Below are 24,133 nucleotides of genomic sequence, written 5' to 3' on the forward strand. Positions count from 1 at the left end.
TTCTTTCAGAAGCAGTCTGAAGAATGGAGTGTCCCCAAGCACACTTAAAACAATCTCACAGTTTCTTCTAGCAAAGAATCACCAGACTTCACAAGTGCCAAATTTCATCTGAATTCCAAGAATTCAAGTGACTTCTCCTCTCAGTCCTGCGTGTATTTGTGTTTGGATTTTTTAAACAGAAATGCCTGTATTTTGATTTGCATATTTTAATAAATATTTTGAAATTTTTCTTTAAATATCAGATCTTCTCCAAGAAACTTACTGTGTAGGAGAACAGCTGTTGGGCTTTGGCTCTGGCCCTGGGAAGCCAATTCTAGAATCCAGTTTTGTGACAATCTAATTTTGAAAGTCTCATTGTTTCATACAAATTATTATTAATTTCAACTTCTTTACAAGAAATATATGTAAATATGTATTTGCAATATACATATATATTTATAAATATATATATTTTATATACATGTATGTATGTATATATTGATGTGTATATACACACACACACTGTCTATATACACTATAAGTGTATATATACACTATATTGGTATTTTCATACAGAGGACAGAGCAAAGCTTTTGCAATCCACCTTTTATTAAAGGACATTTAATTTTCTCACTGGCCTTCTGGTGATCTTTTCACCATGGAAAGAAAGGTGGAGTAATTAGTAATTTTTCTGCATATCAGACTTGCATAGAAAGGCAAGTCTAGTCCATGACAGGAGATGAGATGGAAAGAACAATTTGTTCTTATAATGTCTCTCTCTGGCCAGCAGCCACAGGGAATTTCACTGTTAGAAGCATGTTGCCTGGTCAAAGGTGGAAAGAAAGAGCTTCCCAGCCATCCCTGGATGAAAACAAAAGCTGCATGTACCGGCACTCGTATTTTCTCCAAAGGTCTACACAAAGGAAGGGGCTGTAACAGGGCTGGCTGCTGCAGGCACTGGAGTGGCACCCCATGGTGACCCCTTGCCGCCTCAAAATCAGTCCGAACTCTGTGCTCCTGCCCTCCACGAGGAGCGGCTGTCCGTCCAGCTGGACATCGCGCATACAGCCTGCAACAAAGCACAGGAGCACGCCCATTCCATTAGCTTCTTCCCCACCTCAAGCCTTGCCCCCAGCACATAAGTGGGAGAACTTAAAGCATTGAAGAAAACTTAAAACATTGTTTAAAAATATCCTTATACTCCTCAGGTTTATTTTAGGAGAGCAACAGAAAATATGTCTATTGTGCTCTGGTCAATATGCAGATTGACAATACTTCTGCAGGAGAGCTGCACTGTACCAATACCACAGTTCAGCAGAATGGTGCTATGAATCAGAACAGCTCCACTAAATTAATCTAGATTTAAGATATAATCTTAAAAGTGGGGCTGAATAAAGAGCAACAGAATGGGAAAAGTTGTTAACAAGCTGTCTTCTTGTTAACAACAATCTGTCTCAGCATGCAACCCCAGGAAATGGAGAGAGCACCACAAATTGCCTTGTAATTCTTTCTCTTCCTGCAAAAAGTTGCGTTGCCTGTTCCTTAGATCCTTCCAAGACAAAAACAGGAGATCACACCATGAGTACACTGCTTGAGGCATGAGAAACCCTGATCTAGTAGAAGTGCCCCTGCCAGAGGGTTTGGAACGAGATGATCTTTAGGATCTCTTCCAACCTATTCTATGACTCTATGAAACAAAAAATTGAAGTGCTATTTTTTAAATATTTACAGGAAATCTCACGCCTTCACTAGAACCAGATACAATGGCACATAGGGTTGAACACTGAATTCCCCAGTAAAGGAAGAGCATAGTAGTCCATATAGGAATTGTTACCTGGGTTGTAGACTATCCAATACACTCAAAGATGCCACTTTCAGGCTTTAATTCCCCCCTATTAGGAATCCATCATATCACTTACCTTGGAAATCATTCTCTGAATGATTGGGAAGGCGGTTTCCTAGCACGATGCTTGCCCAATCCATTTCAAACCATCTAGTCACACCCAAGGCAGAGGTGACTTCCTGATCCCCTCCACCACTGTTAACACGCAGGGTAAATTCATTGTTGTAGCGCTCCATGGTCAGAAGAACCCACTGGCCATTGTTTATACGTAATGTTCTCATTCTCAAACAGTGGTTTTTGTCCCCCAAACTGAAGTTAACACTAAAGAAACCCTCGACCACCTAGAAGAAGATGATAAAGATCTTTAATAACAGAATTGCACTTCTAAATGTTATTACACAGTCCTGCCTCAAGAAATGGATGTGAGTTTTTAAAATGGAAATGGCATTCTTGTTTTTAAGTGCTTTATTCGCAGATAAAAGTTACCACAAGAAAACTACAGATGGAGGAATCTTTTTTTCACAGGCCACTCTTCTAACTCACATGAACTCTTTAATCAGTCTTCTCCCTATTGATAGCTACCTCTAAGTCTTCCCAGCTGACCCTCCTGTTTCAATTAGAATAATTAGCCTCTCTCTGGCTAGCATAGTCCACACAGCTTTTTTCAACAGCAACAAAAATGTAGAGGCAAGTTTGACAGACAGGGAAAGAGAGAGGCCAAGGGAAAAAGCAAGCAGGACAAGCAAAACAATGTTCTTCATTCACATGCATCACATGGACATTTTATGCGCAGTGCAAACTAGAATTTATTGCAAAGAGTAATACTGAGAAGGACAACACAAATGAGAGTAGTTACCCTCATATGGAAAATTCTTGCTCTTTTTTACATGACAGAACAAGTGTCTTTAACCAGAAACTGCATGATTTTCTCTCGCTGTGGTACTCCATGACAAACTGAGAGCCTCAAGCAGAGCAGCTCTGCTCACCTCCAGTCGGATGTGTCCATTGCCATCGGCAGAGGCCAGGCTGAGCAGGGTGCTGTGGGAGATGCGGGTGCGCACCAGCAGCTGGACCCGCGTGCTGCGAGCGCTGCGGGTGCGCCTTGGCTCATAATGGATCCAGCTGTCCCTTCCGAAAGCCCACTCTGGAAGAACTGAGCACAGCACACAAAATCAAAGTGAAAACCTCAGAAATGGCTGCTCCCTCAGATTTCTGCTCTTGGAGAATTTACTAGATCTGAATGTCAGAGTTTTAGATCTTAAGGAATTTTGGTAATACGATGAAGCATATCTTCATTGTATCTTCATCGGAAAGCAACCTCTGTCCCACTTCAAAGGGAATTAAGAGGAAACCAACAAATTGAGGATTCAGAATTTAGGCAGGAAAGGGACAATTAGATACTATCTCTTGCAGTCTGCCTGTTACAAGCTATATGTTCTACCCAATCACTCCTACACTGTGCCCAAATCACTTTGGGTTTTTTTTAGATCTGAAGCATATTTTACAGTAAAGTAGCTTATGCTGATCTGAAAAATAGAAAAACCAAACAACTTCCAAAAAAAACCAACCAAAGAAAAGAATCAAATATTTCCTTCAGTAGTTTAGTCCCATGGTTAAAACCCCTACTGTTAGAAAATATGCACTTCCCATTTCAGTTGGCACAAGAGAAAGCCTCAGGGAAGGCACAGTACTTTTTTAACTACAAAGGGAGATCAAGTTAGTGTTTACTGTTTTAACTAGGGAAAATGTACTGAAATTATTTGTTTCCTATCCCTCTGAGGAACCCAGGGTCCAGCACAGAGTTTGATGAAGTTGCACTGCATACTTCTGTGGAAATCAAACACCACTAAACCACCCAGGCCCTGATGCTCTTACAGAGCAGGCCCCTATTTCAGTCTCATTAGCTAACAGCAATTCTAGATCTGTTTTGGGCCAAGCTTATTTGAAAAAAAGAAATTTCTTTTCACCAGATAAAGAGATAGTTCAAGTTAGTTAACAGACAGGACAGACACTGGGTCACCAACAGCTCATCAGATGTCAATGCTGTGCAAGTAGAAATGCAAAGAGTACCCAGCTCATCCTGGGGCATTTAGTTTGGTTCCCAGGACATGAAATATCAAATGATCAAGAGACTTAATTTCTGCACTCTCTTTTCCTTTCACTGTTTGTCTTCTCTCTTTCCTTTCTTGAAGCATGTTTTCTTTTCTCCTCTAGGTTTCCCCCCCACATTATTTTTCTTAACCCAGTTCTTTCTTGTTCACTGTCTCTGCAGCTACAGGTTCTAGCTGATGAGCAGGCATGGGTTTGCCTGGTATGCTCCAGTGACTCCTGTCCTCAGCTGTCTGCTCCTTGCTGTGAGAATGTCACAGTCATGCATAAAGCACCAGCTGCACACCAGCATTTTGCAGCCCAATATATTAGAAGAAGCTGGTGCCTATCAAAGTTTTTCTGTTACATCAGGATATGACTTACAGATTTTGAACAACTGCTTTCTGAGCCCTTGGTTTGTCCCACAGTAATGAGGGGTAGAACCAATACAGCAGCTGGGCTTGTGAAGCAGTATTTAAAAATAATGCAAAACAGGGTGTGATTTGAATCCAGGCAGATGTTTATAAACCAGTATATCTGTCTGTAATACAAATAGCTTAACTATATTAACCAATTTTTTGGTCATTATGGACACCTTAAACAGTGAATGCTCCAGGCCTAGACCACGCCAGTTACAATTCCAGTCTTCCCCCTCATTGGACAGACAGGCCTTGCACTCAGTAATTTACTGTCAAACCTTTTAGGTCTTGTGTGGCAGATGGAGAAAGAAAAGAGGGTCTGGCTGTCTGCATAGGGTGTTATTGTTCTGTATACAAGAAGGAAAATTAAGTGCATTGAGCTGAAAGGATATGTGTAATGCGCCATTGTCCTGTTCATTAATTCCAACATATTGATCCAACACTAGCTTGTAAGCACTCCTTTCCAGCTGCTCTCTGCTGCTCATCCTCACCTGTAGCTCAGTCAAACTACAGGACTGAGGGAGACAATTCTCTTCCAACAAAAGCCCCCAGAGTTACGAGGCACTGGTGCTCTTTACAAACTGTTATGATCAACCATGTTGTTTGTACCTTGTACCTAGAGGCCCTTGAAGTCCCAATAAACATCTGTCACTCACTTCTGATTCCTGCTTGGCTGATGAAGGTTTTAAGATAGAGAGGACAAAGGCAACTTCAAGTGTATATCCCCTGTACCCCAAACATGGATGTGGGCTACTAGGAGTTAAATAATTTATTTCCTACGTTTTTTAATTGTGCTAAAATTTTCCACTTTCTTACAACATCTCAGAGGTTTTCATTATCCACCATGGGAAACTTTTGTTCTCTGATACATATTTCATGGTGGCTTTGTACAGGGTAACACATTTGGTGCAGGCAGCCTGATACAATGCCCCCACATACACCCACTGCTGTGGTCTAGGGGCATTGCTCAACTTGCAATTCATTCTAATGACAGATGCAAATGCAATTATCACCATTTCACAAATGGGAAATGGGGTCTGAAGATAACAAGAGGGTTATGCCCACAGGTTTCATACATTCATTAAACTTCATTTTGTGATCAGCCTGAGCAGAGGGAAAAGGCACAATGCAGAGTATTTCCCCTTTCACCACTGAGAAATAAGTTAGTGATAAAAATGACAAAACAACCTGACCATTTCCCTACCCTGCAAAATAAAGCAGCTCTAAACACAACCCTCATCTGTGACATTATATTTATTTAACAAGAGTTAGTAGGATCTTTACATCTTTGAAGATCTAAATCTTTCCCAGAGTACAGCATGCTGTTGTTATTCTATTCAGTTCGAAGTCATGGCAGGATGACTTTGAACACTGGAACAGAGGGTCTGATGCTGTTCCCACAGATCCTCACCATAAATTTTTCCCTTGCAGTACCTTTTTCACATGCTAATCCAGCATATCCTGGGGAACAGTCACAGTGGAAGAAATCCCAGCCACCAACACACTTGCCATGGGTGCCACAGGAGGCCATCCCACCACTCTGACACATCTCATCCATAAGGACACAGCCTGGAGCGCTGTTCAGGGACTCTGCAGGGTGCTCTAAATCATAGACCTGGAAAAGGTCAAAGAAAACCATCACAGCAGGTGGTTACAATTACCAGCAGTAAACCCAAAAGTGATGTCCGTGGCCCTACCTTACTGTCAACGATGACGTTGCGTATGCAGCCCACAAACCCTCTGAAGTGCCTTTGGGAGTCACGGTAAGGCAAGGTCTTAACTCCACCCAGCTGCAGGGGCTGATGGCCACTGAAGAGCTTTCCCATGCTGGAGAGGAGGGAGGGAAAGAAAGAATTAGTGCCATGCAAAATACAACAGCTTGGCTGATTTTACCACCCCACCCCCACCTTTTTCTGTAGCTCTTTTGAGTAGTTGTGTTTCAATTTTTTTTTTTTGTTGGGTTTTTTTTGGGGGGGGGGGGGGAGGTTTGGTTGGTTGGTTGGTTGGTTTTGGGTTTGTTTTTTTTTGGTTTGTTGTTTTGGCTTTTTGTTTACCTTTGAGATGCCACAATCTCTCCAGAGGCTTCACAGGTAGACAGATCCATTTGGGAAATCTTCTTAGTGACACTGCCATTGTCTCTAACTGAGACATTCAAACAGTTGTCAAGGATCAGCTTCACTTCCTAGAAAAATGCATTATTTAAAAAAATTATATCCAGAGACATGCATATATTTTAATTCCATATTTTCTTTCACTTCTCAGAAGATAGAATAGTAACTAGCAATTACAGTGCATGAAACTTTGTTAAAATAATAAAATACTCCACATACCAATCTGGAAAGTTATTGCACATGGCATGTAACTAAAAGAAAGGTCTGACTCTGCCATGACCATGCCAAGTCATTGGCATAGTAGAGGGAGCATAGGAGTAGAGGGAGCATAGGAGTAGAGGGAGCTTGGAGTTTTCTGCAAGATCAGAACACAGAGAGATAACCTAACAGAGCAGAAGGTCTGTCAGGCTGCATCCCAGATCCTGACCTGCCCTTTGGCTTGTCTTATGTGGGAGAGAAGGGGCAGCCTAGCAGATGCCTTCAGCAGTGTTGTATCAGCAAGATATTCCCTGTACACAGAAGTGCATCTACCTCCTTTGTGCTACACATCTAAAGTCTCTTGCTGGGGCAGGGCTTCTCACTCAGATAAAGTACAAATATTTCACCCAATCACATCAGCAAGCATTTAGCCCCTGGATTATCACAACTCTGTTGTCTAAGCAGCAGGCAGGATAACTAAAGAAAGGAAATATCATGGCCAGTTTCATAACTGCATCAGACTTCTCCAGGCCTTGTTTTGCTTCACTGCTTCAAGACTAAGAGGATGTCCAAACTGACAAACTCCTACCCCTGCCATTTCAGAGATGATGGAAAATTGATTGACTGAGTTCTACAGAAGGGAGGAAGGATTTGGAAGGAATAACTAGATAAATAAATTAATGCTTACACAGGACTGCCTGTGTCATATTTACACTTGCCTTTCCATCATTTATAATTTTAATATTGTGCCAGCGGCGATCTGCAACATTAACTTTTTGTGACAGCTGCAGGAAAAGCTCACCAGAGCTGTGGCTCACAGTCAGAGACGGGACACCACCAGAGAGTTCTGCAAAGGAAAGACTCTTATTGGATATGCAGTAACCATGTTCCCATTCAAATGAAGCTGAAATTACTGTTGCAGTTAGATCTTAGTTGGAGAAGATCTTTAGACAGCTTAAAAAAAGTCCAGCTTCCAACAATGACACAAAGATATGAATTAGGCAAACTATTGTGCATTCTCCTTATTCTCCAGAAGTAACTTTCTGAGCCTTTTTTAAAATAAAACCCCAAACCTGTGAACTAAGTAGAATCTCACCTTCACATAAACACAAATACTTTATAAGGTGCTAACCTAAAGCAAGGAAGCTTTCCTGTTCTCCAGGCTGCCCTGGTGCCGCTGGTCCATGGTACAACAGAAGGCCATCAGCAACTTCAGTGATAAACTCTAAGGAGATGCGGCTCTCAAAGCAGGGCTGAAGAGGAGGGAACCAGGCATAACCATGGCCTCTGAAGCTGTGTTTTGTCTGCTGGCAGTCTGGTCCATGAAACTTTGCAGCACATTTGCATCTATTTAATAAAAAATAAAAGCAAATTTCTACCATGCAAACAGAAAATACAAAGATCTCTTCTGAGAACAGGACTCTCCACTTTGAACACAGGACTCCATGTTCCCTAGGTCATAGTACAGCTAAAGCACTAGCAAAACTTCTGTCAAAAATTGTTTTGACTTGTTTGTACAAACACAATATAAATTTAGGCTAAATTATGTCTATGCAAGGATATTCTGTGAGTAAATGATGGACCTGTTGTAATATATAAAGCCCATGAAAACCTCTTACATCTTCAGCACAAAAAAAGAAAAACATGTTTTTCACTTCATTATCAGGTTGTCTGAAGACTTTGTAATGCTGACAGGAAAAGCAAAGGAATCACAGAATCACAGAATGCCAGGTGGAATGGGCCTCAAGTATAATTTGGTCCAACTTTTCTTGGCAAAAGAATGATCTAGACAAGATGGCCTAGCATCCTGGTAGTGTCCATTGTTGGGCAGACCACCTCCAACCAACCAGCCAACCAACCAGCCTCCCTGGGGAGATTAATACAATGGTTGATTATTCTCATTGGGAAAGAAATTCTGCTTGTGTCCAATCAGAGTCTCCTCAGGAAGGGTGTGGGAAGGAAATATCACCCAGAAAAAGTGGGATGTGGCAGTCATAAATCTTGACCTCTTCGTGTTTATTGCAAGATCCTTGCTAGTTTATTTCTTTTACACTATCAAACAAGAGACACTTGGAGTTCTTTCCTTAATAATCTGTAGAAAAAAGTAGCCACAGTGTGACAGTAACAGAACCTGTAAGTGGGAAACCAAAGGAACAACAGAAATGGGCAGAGAGACAGGAAGGAAGATCAGCTGGGCTCCTATTTCTGAGTTTCTGTTTCCCATAGGTTGCTAGTACCTTTGAGAGCAGAATGATGGGGCTAGGATGCAGGAAAAGATGACACCCAAAACTACTGGAAATGGAGCAAAAGCAAAGAAACCTGAGAGCTGAACAAATGATAGGCAACAGAGCCTACCTAGAGTTTCTGGGCAGCAAAATTTCACTGTCTGATTCTACCTGAGTAGCAATAAAAACTTTAGCATGACAAGAGCTTCTGCAGCTTCAGTCTGAGTCCTTTCACCTCTGCTAAGGATGCTATGAAGACACTGGCCAGTGTTTCTGCTTTCCTATATTGGGATGATTATTTTTAAGCAAACATGCTGGAAGCCACATTCTGGAATGGGATCAGGCTAATTCTGAGCTAGTACAGTCCTATAATTTTTTTTTCATCTTTATACTATATTATCTATGAGATCTCATTTTTGGAGAAACAAATAAGGCAAGAAATATGGGGAAGAGGTTATTAAGTGACATAAGAGATGTGATAAAACATTTAGCAGCATTAAAATGTTTAAGGCAGGCTGCACAAACTAAGAGCATTTTGCAGGGGGCCATTAATGGAGCTAGTGCAGCCTGGAATGTTCCCAAGGTTTTCCTGGAGATTATGTTGAACATAAAATGTATGTACCTAATATATGTTCCTGAGAATAGAGGTTCTTTTGCAAGACATGTGCGTGAAGCATAACAAAACTTAGATTTGCCACAGTGGGAAGACAGGCAGTTGATGGTTCCTGCAGCTTTGACTCATCCTCCTTACAGTATGCACTCCTACATGCACTGTGTTTGCACACCTTATGGAGCTTTACCAACCTGTAGCCCAAATCAGTGTCCACACATGTGCCACCATTGAGACAAGGGTTTGTCTGGTATGAGGAGCAGGAAAGATGAGGATTCTCCCGAGCAGCACAGCCACACACAGCATGACTGAGGACTGTCACAGACACCAGTGAAACACTTCCAGCTGTGGTTATGGTTGGTACATGGTTCTGTTCATGCTTACTGATGCATCCGCTGCTGTGAGTGCAGTCTGCAGTCACACACTCATCAATGCCAGTCTGGGTGATATTTATGTCCAGAATACTTTCCAGCTGAAGAAGAATAATTAGTTGCATTCATCTGACTTTTCCAATAATTCACCAATGACAGCAATGAAAAGCCCAAGTCTTATTTCCTTGCAAAACTGCTTGCTGTGCAATTTCCTTCCAATATCTTCCTCACCCTATACAGCCAAAGGCATCTCAGTCTGGCATCTGTTAAGGCCAAAGCCTTGGTGTAAGTCAATTACAGCATGAATAAGCATTTCAAGGGCAAAAATACTGTCAATATTCATTAGAGACTGAGTGGATAAATTTTTTATCACTAATAGTTCTGATGCATTATTTACACAGCATCTAAACTATATTTTTAATCTGAGCTTCTGACTTAAAGATACTGGGAATTGGCACTGGATAGTGAAGAAATATCTTTCCTGTCAAGAATGAGGTTGTACAGCTCTGCACCAACATGTTTCCAACAGAGCAAATAATTTAACTCTTTTCACTGGTGGTTTTGTTGTTTTTGGTTTTGGTTTTTTTTTTTTTTTTTGCTAAAGGGAAAGGAAATTTACTAAATTTTAAACACATATTCCACTGGTTTTGTACTGGAGAGTGGCTCTTTTACCACTTTGCTCTTTTAAGTCTAGAACCTTGAAATGTGTGGCTGGTTTGGGAGTTTCAACTAGAGAACTAAAAATTGAAACATTAAGGCATCATGTAGAAAGGCCAAACACATTCTTTATATAGTGTTTTACAGTCTTTTCAATAGGAAAAATGTGTTCACAGTCCTAAAAGCTTATTGTGTTTAGGTGACTTAATATGTATTTAGAGTCTGGCTTTCAGAACATTAGAATTTGAAACTTTTAGTATAAGTGCAAAAGGATTGTTTGGTTTTACTGATTTAAGCTATCTATTTAAAACTATCACACATTACTCTCTCAATCATTCTAATTGTTCACATTCACTAGGCAATGGGAATTACCTGAATAGACACAATGAGAAGATGCTGTGGTGTCATACACAGGATGGATACTTACCCAGGCTCTGGAAGCTGCTACATTGCCATTAAGTTTTTCTGCTTTATAATAAGGTGGACCATAAACTGCAAACCAAACATCAACCCCTCGGACTGGACTCGGGCTATTCAGTACACTGAAAATGTGAACATTTTCCAGTTGAACTGAGATAATTTCTGAAAGCAGCTTCTTCATCTGGTAGTATTTACTTTGTTTTTCAGGGGACTGGGATATGAACTCCTCTGGTGTGATACCTGTAACAGCAGTTGAAAATTTGACACCCATTTCTTGCAACTGTTGTAGCAATAGAAGACAGGAGCAGCACAGAATAAATCATAAGGTTGCAGAAAATGGACTCAACTGCAAATTCAGGAGTATTGTAATTTTTAGGCTCTGAAATTTTCCGTGCTCACTTTTGCTAAACCTGTGCGTTCTGAAACTTTTTAGACTTTTATTAATTTCCAATTTTTTAAAATTATTTTTTAGAATCAGAAACATGTTTAAGAAGATTTTACTTTTCCACAAAGGTTGAAAGGATTTGGTGATTTTTGGGCAGACACTTGTTCAAATAAAGTTTTTTTTCTGAAATATAAGTTGCTTGGTTTTTTAAAAGTTGGTGTGGAAATCAGACAACTTTTCCTTGCTGTCTATTTTCTCCATAGGTGCCCCTTCACATGCAGCATCAGAGGACCATGCAAAGATGCATTTTCAAATCCTAAACTGGAAAACTATTAATTCTCATCCCATGTCATTAAGAGCATTCTAAGCAGAATTCAAAATATCACAGCAGGAACATTGCAGACCTAGAGACCGTACTTGAGCACATTGCTTACCTTTTATTCGTACAGAACCAGCATTACGGAGGGCGTCATCTTTGATTTCCTTCACTATAACCTTTACAGTGGAGATAACATCTGGCCAGACTCCATCAATGACTCTAACTCTTATGTTGTATGTTCCTGGTGGGGTTCCTTCTTTAATAGTCAGCAAACCTGAGTTATCATTAAGGATAAAGTACCTGTAATAAGAGTTAAGCCAAGGAACAAGCTATGAGAAGTTAAAAAGCTAAGTACTAATTATCATCACTGGTGGTTTTTCTGAACCACTTTCTATTTATCAAAGAAAGCAGATGTGTTCTCTCATGAAGGGACAGAGCAGAACATAACTTTTTTACATTGTCTCCTGTGGCTTCTAATGACTCTTCACCAGTGTATCATGAAGGTTTTGTCCTGCTACTATGCTGTATTAACTGTGTAGGAAAACTTAAGCTGCAATAGCCATAACTTTGGAAATATTGCAAACTCTAGTGTAGATACATTCACTGAGAGTGACACCTCTGTCAAAACCTCTGAATGGCACATGGACATCTCAGCTCCAGTCACACTCCAGACACTCCCAAGTCTGTACATCTAGTATAAAAAAGGTCTTGAAACCAATGGTGACATGGAAACACCAGGAACTTGGATGAAGGAATTTAGAAGTTAGTAGGTATGTTTCCTGTAGCGGCTCACTGATACAGACTGTGAGAATGACTGTGAACAGGAATTCAGAATTCTGGCCCATGAGGCAATGGGCAGCAGACTGGTTAGGCATTCAGTGTTATTTATTGCAGCCTCACACTCAGAAGGGCTTTTGGAGATCTGCACACTGAAGTATCTAACCAACAAAATTATTTTATACTCATGTTTTCAAAAAAGAGTCAGTGTAAAAACTTGCTATGATTTTGTATGCGCTCAATTTCCCCATAAAATTTATGCAACTTCCATTTTTCTCTCCAAATACCTTGATGTCTTCCCTTCAAATTGGTAGATTTTGCGATCCCAGTCATCAGCATCAGGGGCACTGACCTGGCCTAGCACAGTCGTTGGGAGAATACCTGGAACAACATAGCACACAAGTGGCACAGTCAGAGCTCTCACATGTACACAGACATGTTCTGGTCTAAGCACATGTGTCTAAGCACATGGTCTAAGCCTAAGACCTCTACAAAAACAGTTGTGGTAGTTCTCAAGAGAGTTCTAAGAGATATACACTGGTTTGCAAATGCTACATGGTGCCCTGATTGTCACATGTTTGCTGTATGACTACATCGATTTCATTCCACAGGTGACTGAAATGAAAAGCAATGGGAATTTAAAAAGAAAAGCCACCTCTGAGAATTTTCACTATTTTATCTGCATTATTCAACCATCTTACAAAGTGATTTAGACAGGAATTGGTGTTTGGCAGGACAAAAAACCAAAATGCAGACTGGGTTATAAAGGGCAAAAACAGTAGCAATTACAAGATAGAAATTACAGCAAGATAGAGAGGATGCCCAAAATACAGTGGCCAGGCTTATTTTGAGTAAATGGTGAGACTGGGGTGAGATGAAAAGCAGTATGTGTTCTGCTTGTTTTGCATCCTCTCAGCAAAACTGACAAATTAATATTTTCTGGATTTACAAAACTTACTTCTAAAGGAAAGGTTCCTCCTTACTTCTGAAGGAAATAGTTTTCTGAATTCATAAACCTACTGGGTAAAGAATCAAGGATACACAAAAAGGATAAATGCAGGAGTTCACCGTATGACAAGGAGCAGCACAGACCCTGACAACCGAGGAACTGAATGCAAGGAGAGGAAACTGTACCTCTAGCAACTGTGGCAAAATTCACTGGATATTTTGCAGGAGACAGTATGCAGGATGCCCTGGTGTTTGATTCCCACAGGATATGAATGTAACATACAATGTGATAGTAGCCTTTTGATTCTGTCTCTCCTTTATATTTTAATTAATCAAAGATCTGAGGTCTTGAATAGTCCCTCTCAGAAATTAACCGATGTACCGATGAAAGAAACAACTAAAATGGAATTCAGGCTTGAATGAAAATGTTTGGTATTTAAGCTACAGGCAGAGTTTCTCAGCAAACAGAAACAGACTTGGTTTCAATTTAACAAGAAGCTGAACTGGAGTAATTATGCAACAGGCAGTACAAGGCTTCAGTACAAATAAACAGCATCTACTCAGAAGTAGTTCCTACTGTGCCACAACAGATAATCTATTTAATGTGCTATCAAACCATACAACACAAAGCAGAGTAGAAGAGGAAGGAATGCCCTGAGCCAACATGGATGCAAGCATCCCAAAATATTTTTACCTGTGTGTTTTATTTTCCTGATGGGCTTATTATGGGGGGCACCAGATCACAAGAATACTGCTGCCTAATTGCCAAAGCAAGAAGGGAAAGAAGGCTTCTCTCACACTGCATGCAGCCAGCATTCACAGAAAATTCCCCCATAACAGCATCTTCCAGCTGAAGACTTAGATGAATGTTTCAGCAGTTTACATATGAGTTCAGTTTAAGCATATTCATTAAAATTCAATGCAGTCTGGAGAAGGAAAATGGTTTAAGGAGGAGAAAAAAGGTTCTCAGCATTCAGACTCATCGTTTCTCAGCAACATTATGAACTTTGGTAATTTTTTCTCCCCTGATATGTTAATGCTGCTGAAAAACTGTATCTGAAACCAGATTTTGACAGAAAAGTGCCAAGAAAAGCAGCCAGTTATGCTCCTTCTTCAAGGCTGGCTCACTTTCTTCTACAAATCAAGCGGCCCAGAGACCTGTGCCCCACATACCTACTGCTCTCTGTTGGGGTTTAAGCAAACTTCAGTAGCACCTCTACTAACAGCTAACGTGGAACAGGACAGAGTCTTCCTGTAAAACTTAAAGCTGCCTCTTTTGGCCTTGTGCCACACTTGGAAGCAAACAGCAGGGAGTGATTTACCATCATAGCTGTAAATGAGAGACTCCATGTAGCCAGCAGAATGCGGGTGGTCATTTTGGTCCCCGATGTTGACGGTCAGCGTGTTGGTGGAGCTCATGGGCGGGATCCCGCTGTCTGTGATCAGGATGGGCAGGTAGAACGCCTTGTGCACCTCCCTGTCAAAGGTGCGCAGGGCGGTGAGCACGGCACTGCCGTTGTGGAGGTCCTGCAGGCTGAAGCTGGTCAGGCTATCCAAATCACTGAGGAGGCGAAAGGAGAAAGGGGCTCCGTTCACAGCAGTGTCCCGATCCTTGGCATACAGCAGTGTGGAGGTCTCATTCATTTGGACAACCTGTGGAGAAGCTGTGTTTTCCCAGACCACTGGGTTATAATGTGCCTCGAACTCTGGCCCATTGTCATTTACATCCTGCAGAGTCACCAAAACAGTGGCACTGCCAGTCAGAGGGGGCTGTCCCATATCAGTGGCAATCACAATGAGTTGGTACTGAGCCACCGTCTCATAATCCAGCAATCCTGCAACCATCAGCCACCCATCACTAGCCAAAGAGAACTGGCCACCTGGATCGGACTTGTTTAGCAGGTGGAAAGAAAACCTCCCATTCAGGCCAGAATCCAAGTCCACAGCAGAAACCTGAATAATTTTGGTGCCAACTGGTACATCTTCCCCAAGTGCAGCCACTTCATAGAACTGGGGATAGAAGACAGGAGCATGATCATTGGAGTCCTCCACATAAATCACACAGTGAGTGATGCTGAAGAAATCCATGTCCTCTGCTTTCACAGTCAAATTGAATACCCTCTCATGAGGCTTCTCAAAGTCGACCCGTTTGCGTAGTCGGATAAACCCACAGTTGTTGAGTTCATCTGTCTCTATGGAGAACTTGCGGTCACTGTCCCCATCAACGATGCTGAATGTCACCATGGCATTTTCTCCCTCATCTCTGTCCACAGCAGACACCACTGCCACCTCAGTGTTAATACTCGCATTCTCGGAGACAAATGCTGTGTAGATCCTTTGCTGGAAGACTGGAGCATGATCGTTCACGTCAGTCACCAAAATAGTGGCAGTGCCTGTCCCAGTGAGCCCTCCTCCATCTCTGGCCTCAACCACCACTAGGTATTTGTCTTCCTTCTCACGGTCCAGGGACCCAAGCACTGTAGAGATGGTGCCACTAACTGAATCAATTGAGAACAAGTTCAAATTAATTTCGTTCTTGACGTTCTGAATGATACTGTATGTTAGCACAGCATTTATACCAGCCTTGGGGTCATCGAGGTCCACTGCTGTCATTTCCATGATAGGAGTGTCAGCTGGAGAGCCCTCAGGAATGAGGCCTGTGAAACAGCCATCCGACACACAGAGGAAAAGGGGTGCGTTGTCGTTCACGTCCCTCACTTCTATGATCACGTCTGCAAAGCCCGTCAGGCCCTCTCCGCCCTCATCCGTGGCAAGAACGAGGAAGCGCCACGTGGATCGCTTCTCCCGGTCCAGCCTGGTGTGTGCTCTGATCTCACCTGTGCTCTCATCGATGCTGAATTCGCTGCCAGCTCCCTGCCCGTGCAGGGAGTAGCTAATGGCAGCTTGATTTGCTGCTTGGTCGGGATCCATTGCAGAAACCTGGAACAAGCCACAGCAGGCAAGTGTTTATGTTTAAAAAAAGGGAAATCACACTTCTCTCATTGATGGCAGCTGCTACAGTGCAGGCTAAATGAACAGTGTGAATTTTAACAGCAAGCATCTATTGGCTTGAGTCATTCAGGTACTCTTTCAATAAATATTATGGACAGCCTAGAGAAACAAAACCAGGACATTTCCACAGACTAATACATTCTACTTCCCTGTTTATTTTGGAAAGAGAAAAAACTGTAGGAATAATCTAGTGAAAATAATAACAGTTCTGCTGAGCAAATATTTCTTATGAAAGTTTTTGAGCTGGAATACAAAGGCAAGCAGAGGCTGATTCTCTCTGAGTTTACAGACTGCTGTGAAAACAGGCCATACATCCAAGCTGATGATCAGCATAGGCCAGAGAGAGCTCCCAGCTCCTGATTTGCATCCAGGGATTGTTTAGGAGATTGCTAGTTGGGCCTACCAAGAGCTGCTCTAACAACAAAACAATGAAGATGACTGAGCTGAAGTCAAAGAACAATCCCTGGTAATTTATTTGGTAGCATAAATTTAACCATTACATGCATGAAGTACACATGCCAACCATTCTGTGCTTATACAGTTACTCAAAATGTGCCAAATCTTCTTTGTAAAGGAAATTATCACATTTTTCAATAATTAGAAATCAGTTTGAAAAACCCTTAAAATCAAAACCAGTCGCTATTTATGTAGGTGAAGAGAACAAGTCCACAACGAAAAATTACCAGGTTTACTTTATTCTAGTCTTTACAGAAAGTTGCTAGCTACATTCTAATACCAGACCTCACCCACCCTAAATGTACTATCTTTTTGGATTTGTGTGAATGGATGGGATTGAGCTGAACACAAAGCCAGGTTTTGCCCTGCTTTGTGGAAATTGCTTTACCTTTAGAACAAGTACTGGCAGATCAGTGAGCTCCTCCAAGACACTGCCCTGGTATTCATTCTGAGTGAAGACTGGTGCTTCATCATTCTTATTGACAACATTGATGATGATAAGGGTGTGGTTTTCCCATTTTCCATCAGAAGCTACAAGCCGGAGCTCATAATGTTGTTCTTGTTCATAATCCAAAGGCTGAGCAATGAATACAGTTCCAATCTCAGGTTCCACATCAAAAACCCCTTTCACATTTCCTGAAGTGATCTGATACCTTAGTTTGGCATTTGCACCTATCAGAGAAAGAAACAATTCGCCCCTGTTCTCTCTATGAAATGCTCAATCCAGCTATGCACGATGGACATGTATCCAAGAAAAACCTTATTTTCCAAGATTGTTGTGCAGATAAAGCATAAAAACACACACAGAATGATCTGTGTATGTAATTTGAAGGTTTTGTGTATGGTAGATAGGAGGCTAGGTTTGCATTTATATTTACAAGTATAATTTACAGACACAGACAAGCACTTATTGATTGATAATGGAGAGATTGTGTACCTCTAAATTATCGTGCACTCATTTGCCAATAATAAAAAAGTAACATACTCTGAAAATACAAGAAGCTATTTTTACTCAATGTTTCCTAAGCCTCTCATTTCAAATGCCAGTATTCCTTAACTTTTTTTAAACCACTGGGTGGTGCTAAAATATAACAGAAGTCCTCTATTTTGAGCAAGAATTCATCTTCCAACATTCCACCTGTGCAACAACAGCTCTTTGTTTGCTGCAAAACTTTTATGAACAACAACAAATAGTTTAGTGCTTCCTGTTTACTTATTTGGAAAGGTAAAAAAAAATTACATTCCAGTATACAAAGTCATTTCCTAAATTAAATAGGTGAGCTGCTAGGAGCAAAAAGAACATCCAGCTTTTTAAGTTGTGAGTCAGCTGTGGATGACAAGACTAGAGCAACATGGATGCTAGAAAGTGAAAAGGCTTTGCAGCACTGTCACTGAAAGGAACAGCCAGCTCTCACCTGCTCCCAGAAACACGTCCCTCTGGCTCTCATCTGGGCTCTGTCACCAGCTTGCCTTCTTTTAACCAGATTTGTTTCTCTTCAGCAAGTTGAGCTGGACCAGCTCACAAAAGCAACCAAAATGCTAAGACAGGGACTGAGTGTTGTCAGCATGTTGTACATGCTGTTGGACTGGCTCTGTCCATCTGGTCTCACCACACTGTAGGGGCAGCTTCACACCATCAGAGCTGGTGTCAGGGTGAGCCCAAATGGAAGGTCTGACTTTCCCTTTCTTCCTGACTTCATTTCTGGCCATGCCATCCCACATTTTCCACTGTTTGTCAGATTCCTCCACAAGCATATTAAACACACTAACACACCAAAAAGCACACATTTGATTTTTTTTTACAATAGTGCTAAATAGAACTGACTCCTAGGGAGCTAATTAAAGAAAGCACAGGAGTCACCAAAAAGCAAGCATGTGCTCTGGAAAGAGTGAGCACAAAGTTACAGCAGTGCTGTGATTCCAGCTGATTTCATTCTGCCCCAAAGACATTGCCAGCTAACTTAACCTTTGCACTACAAACCTCAGCATCTAATTAAAGAAAACACTCACATACACCCAGAACTTCTCTCCCCACTTTTCCAAATGTTTGAAATGTGGAATTATCTCCTGAGTGCAGAGAGCTGTTTGACCATGTAGGATGTAGCCCTTCACACAAACATACATTAACATGAACAGGACTTAAAAGGACATGCAGGGGCCACTCACCCTCATCTTCATCATCTGCTGTTGCTGTCACAACAGGACTTCCCACGTCCCTGTCCTCATCCATGCTGACCTCATACACTGACTGAGGAAATGCCGGGGCGTTGTCGTTCACATCGCTGACAAAAATCCTCACGTAGGCTGTGTCTGAGAAGGACATGCAAGAGGAACACACAGAGTAGAAATGGCAGAGGTGGAATACCTTGCATTATTCCAAACAGCTCACATACCTGCCAAGCCTGTGAAAGTTAAAAAGCCCAATACAGAATTCCTTCTTAGTTTTACCTGTGTTGGGCTGCCCATGAACACCAGGTCTAGCAGATTCTGATAAGTCCTGAGACTGCACTTCAATCAAGTAAGAGGCTCTTTTCTCTCTGTCAAAAGATGCCTGGGTGTAAATAATTCCTGTCTCAGGTTCAATGGTGAAGAACTGATAATCCTCATTAGCATCTTTTAATATTAAGTAGTGAACCTGAAAAGGAAATCGTTAAAAGAGGTTACATTTTCAATTTTCATTTGTATGTCCAAGTGCTGTGACCTCCCCCTTCCTCAGTAGCCTCCTGGTTGTGTCTGCAAAGTAGCAACACTCTGAGGAAAGACAGATCACCTGAACAAATTTTTTCTAAGTCTTTTGTTTATTTTTATATAAAAAGTGCAGAATTCTCAAACAGAAGAACATCTGTACCAGTGATATCAAGGCCCATCAAGCCCAGTATCTAATCTCCAACAGTGGCCAGTAGGAGCAGTTAAGAAAGATCATGAATAACAGAAGGAGAGAGAATGTATGGACTGGCATTTTCCCTGGTGTCTCCTCAGCTTCTAGTAATTCACTGTGCTTCTGATTTCAAAAAAAAAAAAAAAAAAACAACCCCAAAAACCCCAAAACAACAACAACAAAACCCCCCACAAAACAAAACCAACCAACTAACCAAACAAGCTAATAATTTGGGTCCTGTTCAATGAGACTGAATAAATGAAAACCTCCACCAATGAAAGCTATTCACATTTTTCCCTTTATTAAAAGTCATTCTCTGAAAAAAAACCAGTTCCATCCCCACTCCCAAGTTATGCCCAGAGCAGCACCAGCTGTTCTACCACACAGGTTGCTCTTCAGAAGCTACAAAATGACAGTTCCAGAACAGCAGAGTTCCCAGAGTCTCCTCTAGCTAGAGTTTCTTCACAGAAGAGCTAGTAGGATTTTTAGAATGGCTCAGGAAAATGCAAAGAAAATGAGCAATTCCCTTCAGAATTCTGCTTTTTCCTAGGTTTGGGTCATTATTACTATGATGGTCAAATGCTGGTTTGACCAATGATGGTGTTTAATCAACCGTATTTAAAAGGCTGAAAATAACTGACAATAATCACTGATGGTGAATTAAAAAATGAGCTAAAGAGGCAGGAGTTTGAAAACATGTCCTGCAGCCATATCCACTGGTCTTGTGATGGGAGCAGCCCTGAGAATCATGCAGCAGTGCTTTGTCATGGTTGCTGGATCAGGATGAGCTGCCACGCTGCAGGACCCTGAGGTCACTGCTGGCATCTTCGCCGCCTGCATCCCGTGAGATGCACACCAGCCATAAGACACACAAATGCTTGACAAGTGCTGTAAGAACTGCTGGTGGCTCATTACCCTGCCCATTCTCACTAATTACAGGACCACAACTTGAGTATGGTGAGGAAAAGAACTGGATTAAGGTCAAACCTCTCCATGTAGGCCAGAATCCAAGTCCATAGCTAACACCTGAACCACGGACGTGCCAACATCTGCTCCTTCTGGCACAGACACCTCGTAGTTAGAAGACATGAAGAAAGGAACATTGTCATTGACATCTGAAAAAGGAGGTGATGAGGATCATGGTAAGAAAATATTTTAAAACTTTTTTGTTTACTGTGTTTTTTTGGTATTTTCCCCACAGTTGTATTTTGCTTGGAGGAAGAACTTACATTGATTATAGTAATAAGCAATCCTGCTCTGGGTTTTCCCATTCTCATGGTAGCAGTCAGGAGACATTTTATAGACACTGGGCAGTTTCTGGGAAACAGTGGCCTAATCCCAGCTGAGATAGTGGCTAATGATTTGACCAGAGATTTACTAAGTCCATGAATGCCAGGACCAGGAGGGCTTTCATCCACAGCTAAATTAGTAAAAAAAGGATTTTTTTCTTGCGAGCAGAATAAAGTTGCTGCCAAATTGCACTACAGGAAAAACCTTTTGGGACAGGGTCCATAACCTACAATGAGGCTCAGACCCTGCTCTACAGCTTGGAGGGGTTTTGCATTGGTGGATTGTGAAAGACAGGACAATGCTGGGATAAAGTGAAGCAGGAAAGTTGGATTCCCTTTCAAATTACTACCCCATTCTCATTTCCATGGTGGTGGGCAAGACAAATGTTTTTGCTGGAGACTTCATTTATTCTTATTTTCATCTGAATGTTTGCCTAACAAAAGTAACTCCACTAATCCTGCAAAAAGCAGGAATTAGTATCAGATTTATAGTTTTATGTGGATCTACTGGAACAGAACCTTACAAAAAGATCCTACTATGAGGAGGTTTGGATCAAATTTTTGAAAATTGCACTTATCATAAGGATGCTTGCAGTTTTGTTTCTGTACTTGTAATCTCAGTATGCAATGGAAAATACAGAATGTAACAAAATCCCCTAAACAGATATCCAACACAAACCCAGCCTATTTGAGCTGTTTCTCTTTCTATAGCACAGAGTATTTCCAGTAATACTCATCTCCTTTCAATAGCTTGGGAACAAGTACTAGATTTTTCCTCCTTTCAAAAGAAAATCTTTCTAAGTACCTTTACAGAACCAGGAACAGTGCTGCCTAAACATTCAAACAGCTCATTTTTGCACTATCACATCTCCACATTTGATGGCTGTACTTAGGAATTGCCTCAGACAGACCTCTTTAATGACTGCAGAACTATTTACAGCATAGAAATGTACAAAGCATTCTGAGGTGGCTTGGCATTTCATGGATGTTACCTTAATTCATGGCATTATACTAAAAATAATACGAATATTTTTCTGAACAGCAGCAAAGCTTACCTGTTATATTCACACAAACAGTGGCAAAGGAAGCTAAAGGAGTCATTGCTACATTTTGTGCCCGGACTGTCAGGGTGAAAAACTTAGTAGTCTCAAAGTCAAGTGGCTCAGCGACTAGAAGAGAAGCAGATCCATCAGCTCTGTTTGGCTTCAGATAGAAACGAACTGGCATGTTAGTCTCTGGCACTTGACCCTCCTCCAGGTTATACGTAACCCTGGGATCACCAAGAGGGGATGTGGCTTTGATGGTCTGAAGAAGAAAAGAGCCACCACATACATTCATGAAGCACGGGGTTGCAAGTGTTAGGTGTTGAGTTTGATGGCAGAAACATACACACGTGTATGTTCTCCAAGAACATACTCGCCTGTATGACTCGGGTAACAGACAAAATAGAAACATTTACAGAGCTGAGTTTTATTTTACAATATCTAGGTTTGGTGCAGGTATTTAATCAACAGGAAATTCATCTGCCTGTAAATGTTCCAAGTCAGAACTGCAGCAGAGCTATAGGAAATCCCTCCTCTCTCCTCCTTCCAAAGCAAGACTGATGGATAAGGAGACAATTTCTCCACTGAATTGTACATTTTACTCAGCAAGTTACAGAAGAACAACTCAAACCCTAAATTATTTCCAAGTGCTTGAATATTGCATGCAGGAGGAGGAAGGCAGGAATTATGTGGCAATATATAGCAGACTAAGTCTTTTGTCCTTAAAGACTAAGTCTCTATGGGTTAAAAAGGAATTGGTTTGAGTTAGAAGAGTCCAAAGCAAACTATGTCACTCCACACTCTTGTGCTAAACTTAGTTTAAAGCTTTAAGAAAGACACAAGCAAATAGCATAGCTCGCTGAGGATGAGGATGGAGGAGTGAGGAGCTGGCTCTTGGCGGGAACACACAAGAATTTCCTTCTCTGGCAGCACATAAGTCTTGCTCCTGTGGAAGCACACCTTGAGGGCCATTAATGTAAGAATTCACTGGGAAAACTGCTGCCAGCTGAAATGCCACCCTACTCTGTGACAGGTACACCTGAGCAACTTTAATGGGTACAGGGCAGTGAAGGCTCATAAGGGCACAGTGCAATGCAGTAAGGCTGCAGAGCAGGCATCTGTGAACTTCTGACTTAGAGCACAACAGAGGAAGAAGTGGAAATGAAGAGGGAGGGAAGTAATCAAGCTTTTAACATACCACAATCTTGGTGTCACGGATGGTGTTTTCGGGGATGGTTACCCAGTATGAGCTCTGCTCCCAGCGGGGTGGCTGGCTCAGTGCACTGGTGACAGTCACCGTCAGCTCCACGCTGCTGCTTCTGTTCCCGCCGTCTGTCGCTACAATATAGCGGCTGATGAGCATTGTCTGGGAAACAGAGGCACAGGATGCTTGAAAACTATTGCAATTAACCCTCTGCAATGGATTTGAGGGGTTGGACTCTCACATTACCTGGGGTAGTGGGCAATTCACGTACACCCAGCCTGTGCTGGGGTTGATCTGGAAGTATTCCAGCTGATGCTCTAACATTGAGTATGTGACAGCAGCATTCACACCCTGGTCACTGTCGTGAGCTGCAACTCGGAGGAAACTCGTCCCCACCGGAGTGTCTTCGCTGAGGAAGTCTTTGAAAAGACAAAGATACTGTCAGCAGGTCTGCTCTGGTTTAGCAGGCTGTATTTGTAAAGAAATACCCCGGTAAAACATCATTGTTCCCTTCATGGGAGATTAAATGTTTCTGTACTGAAACAGGTTGTAAAGTACTGTCACCAACAGTGTCTATAGTTCTCTTTCAGCTTCCCCTTCCCTCTCCCCTGCCACGCTGGGTTGTTAAGTGAGCTGCTGGTGATGCAGATTTACTGACACTGCTGCTGCCAGCACGGGTGCCATTCCAGGGTGGTGCTGGCAAGCTCCACAGCAGCTCACATGCCCACTGCTTTGGATCACAGCCCAGCCTGCTGGGCTCAGCTAATGATAAAAGCAGGTTGGTATCAAAGGGAATTCTGTGTGAATTGAATTAGTCTTGAATATGAGTGGTGCCAGCAGCACTGCCAGTGGGAGACACTAGGTAATTGCAAAGCACAAAGACTCAGGTCACAGAAGAAAT

General features: G+C 41.8%; 1 protein-coding gene across 1 annotated transcript in view; it reads right to left on the minus strand.

The window, feature by feature from the left end:
• The window catches only part of LOC139587344 (neural-cadherin-like), a 55,373-nt gene that overhangs the window by 4,085 nt on the left and 27,155 nt on the right, over nucleotides 1–24,133 (minus strand). Inside the window, exons 11-30 of the mRNA XM_071421576.1 lie at nucleotides 23,479–23,651; nucleotides 23,227–23,394; nucleotides 22,041–22,290; nucleotides 20,684–20,811; nucleotides 19,267–19,453; nucleotides 18,985–19,128; nucleotides 17,207–17,490; nucleotides 14,673–16,290; nucleotides 12,690–12,783; nucleotides 11,741–11,925; nucleotides 10,929–11,161; nucleotides 9,668–9,945; nucleotides 7,771–7,985; nucleotides 7,358–7,485; nucleotides 6,384–6,511; nucleotides 6,027–6,156; nucleotides 5,764–5,944; nucleotides 2,809–2,975; nucleotides 1,899–2,163; nucleotides 868–1,048 (exon numbers count right to left, since the gene is read on the minus strand). Coding sequence (XP_071277677.1) covers nucleotides 868–1,048; nucleotides 1,899–2,163; nucleotides 2,809–2,975; nucleotides 5,764–5,944; nucleotides 6,027–6,156; nucleotides 6,384–6,511; nucleotides 7,358–7,485; nucleotides 7,771–7,985; nucleotides 9,668–9,945; nucleotides 10,929–11,161; nucleotides 11,741–11,925; nucleotides 12,690–12,783; nucleotides 14,673–16,290; nucleotides 17,207–17,490; nucleotides 18,985–19,128; nucleotides 19,267–19,453; nucleotides 20,684–20,811; nucleotides 22,041–22,290; nucleotides 23,227–23,394; nucleotides 23,479–23,651 — 5,137 coding nt within the window. The remainder of the gene's footprint in view (nucleotides 1–867; nucleotides 1,049–1,898; nucleotides 2,164–2,808; nucleotides 2,976–5,763; nucleotides 5,945–6,026; nucleotides 6,157–6,383; nucleotides 6,512–7,357; nucleotides 7,486–7,770; nucleotides 7,986–9,667; nucleotides 9,946–10,928; nucleotides 11,162–11,740; nucleotides 11,926–12,689; nucleotides 12,784–14,672; nucleotides 16,291–17,206; nucleotides 17,491–18,984; nucleotides 19,129–19,266; nucleotides 19,454–20,683; nucleotides 20,812–22,040; nucleotides 22,291–23,226; nucleotides 23,395–23,478; nucleotides 23,652–24,133) is intronic.

The sequence above is a fragment of the Agelaius tricolor genome, unplaced genomic scaffold (assembly GCF_023055355.1).
Source record: "Agelaius tricolor isolate 1412-34295 unplaced genomic scaffold, bAgeTri1.0.p SCAF_2, whole genome shotgun sequence".
Lineage (NCBI taxonomy): Eukaryota > Metazoa > Chordata > Aves > Passeriformes > Icteridae > Agelaius > Agelaius tricolor.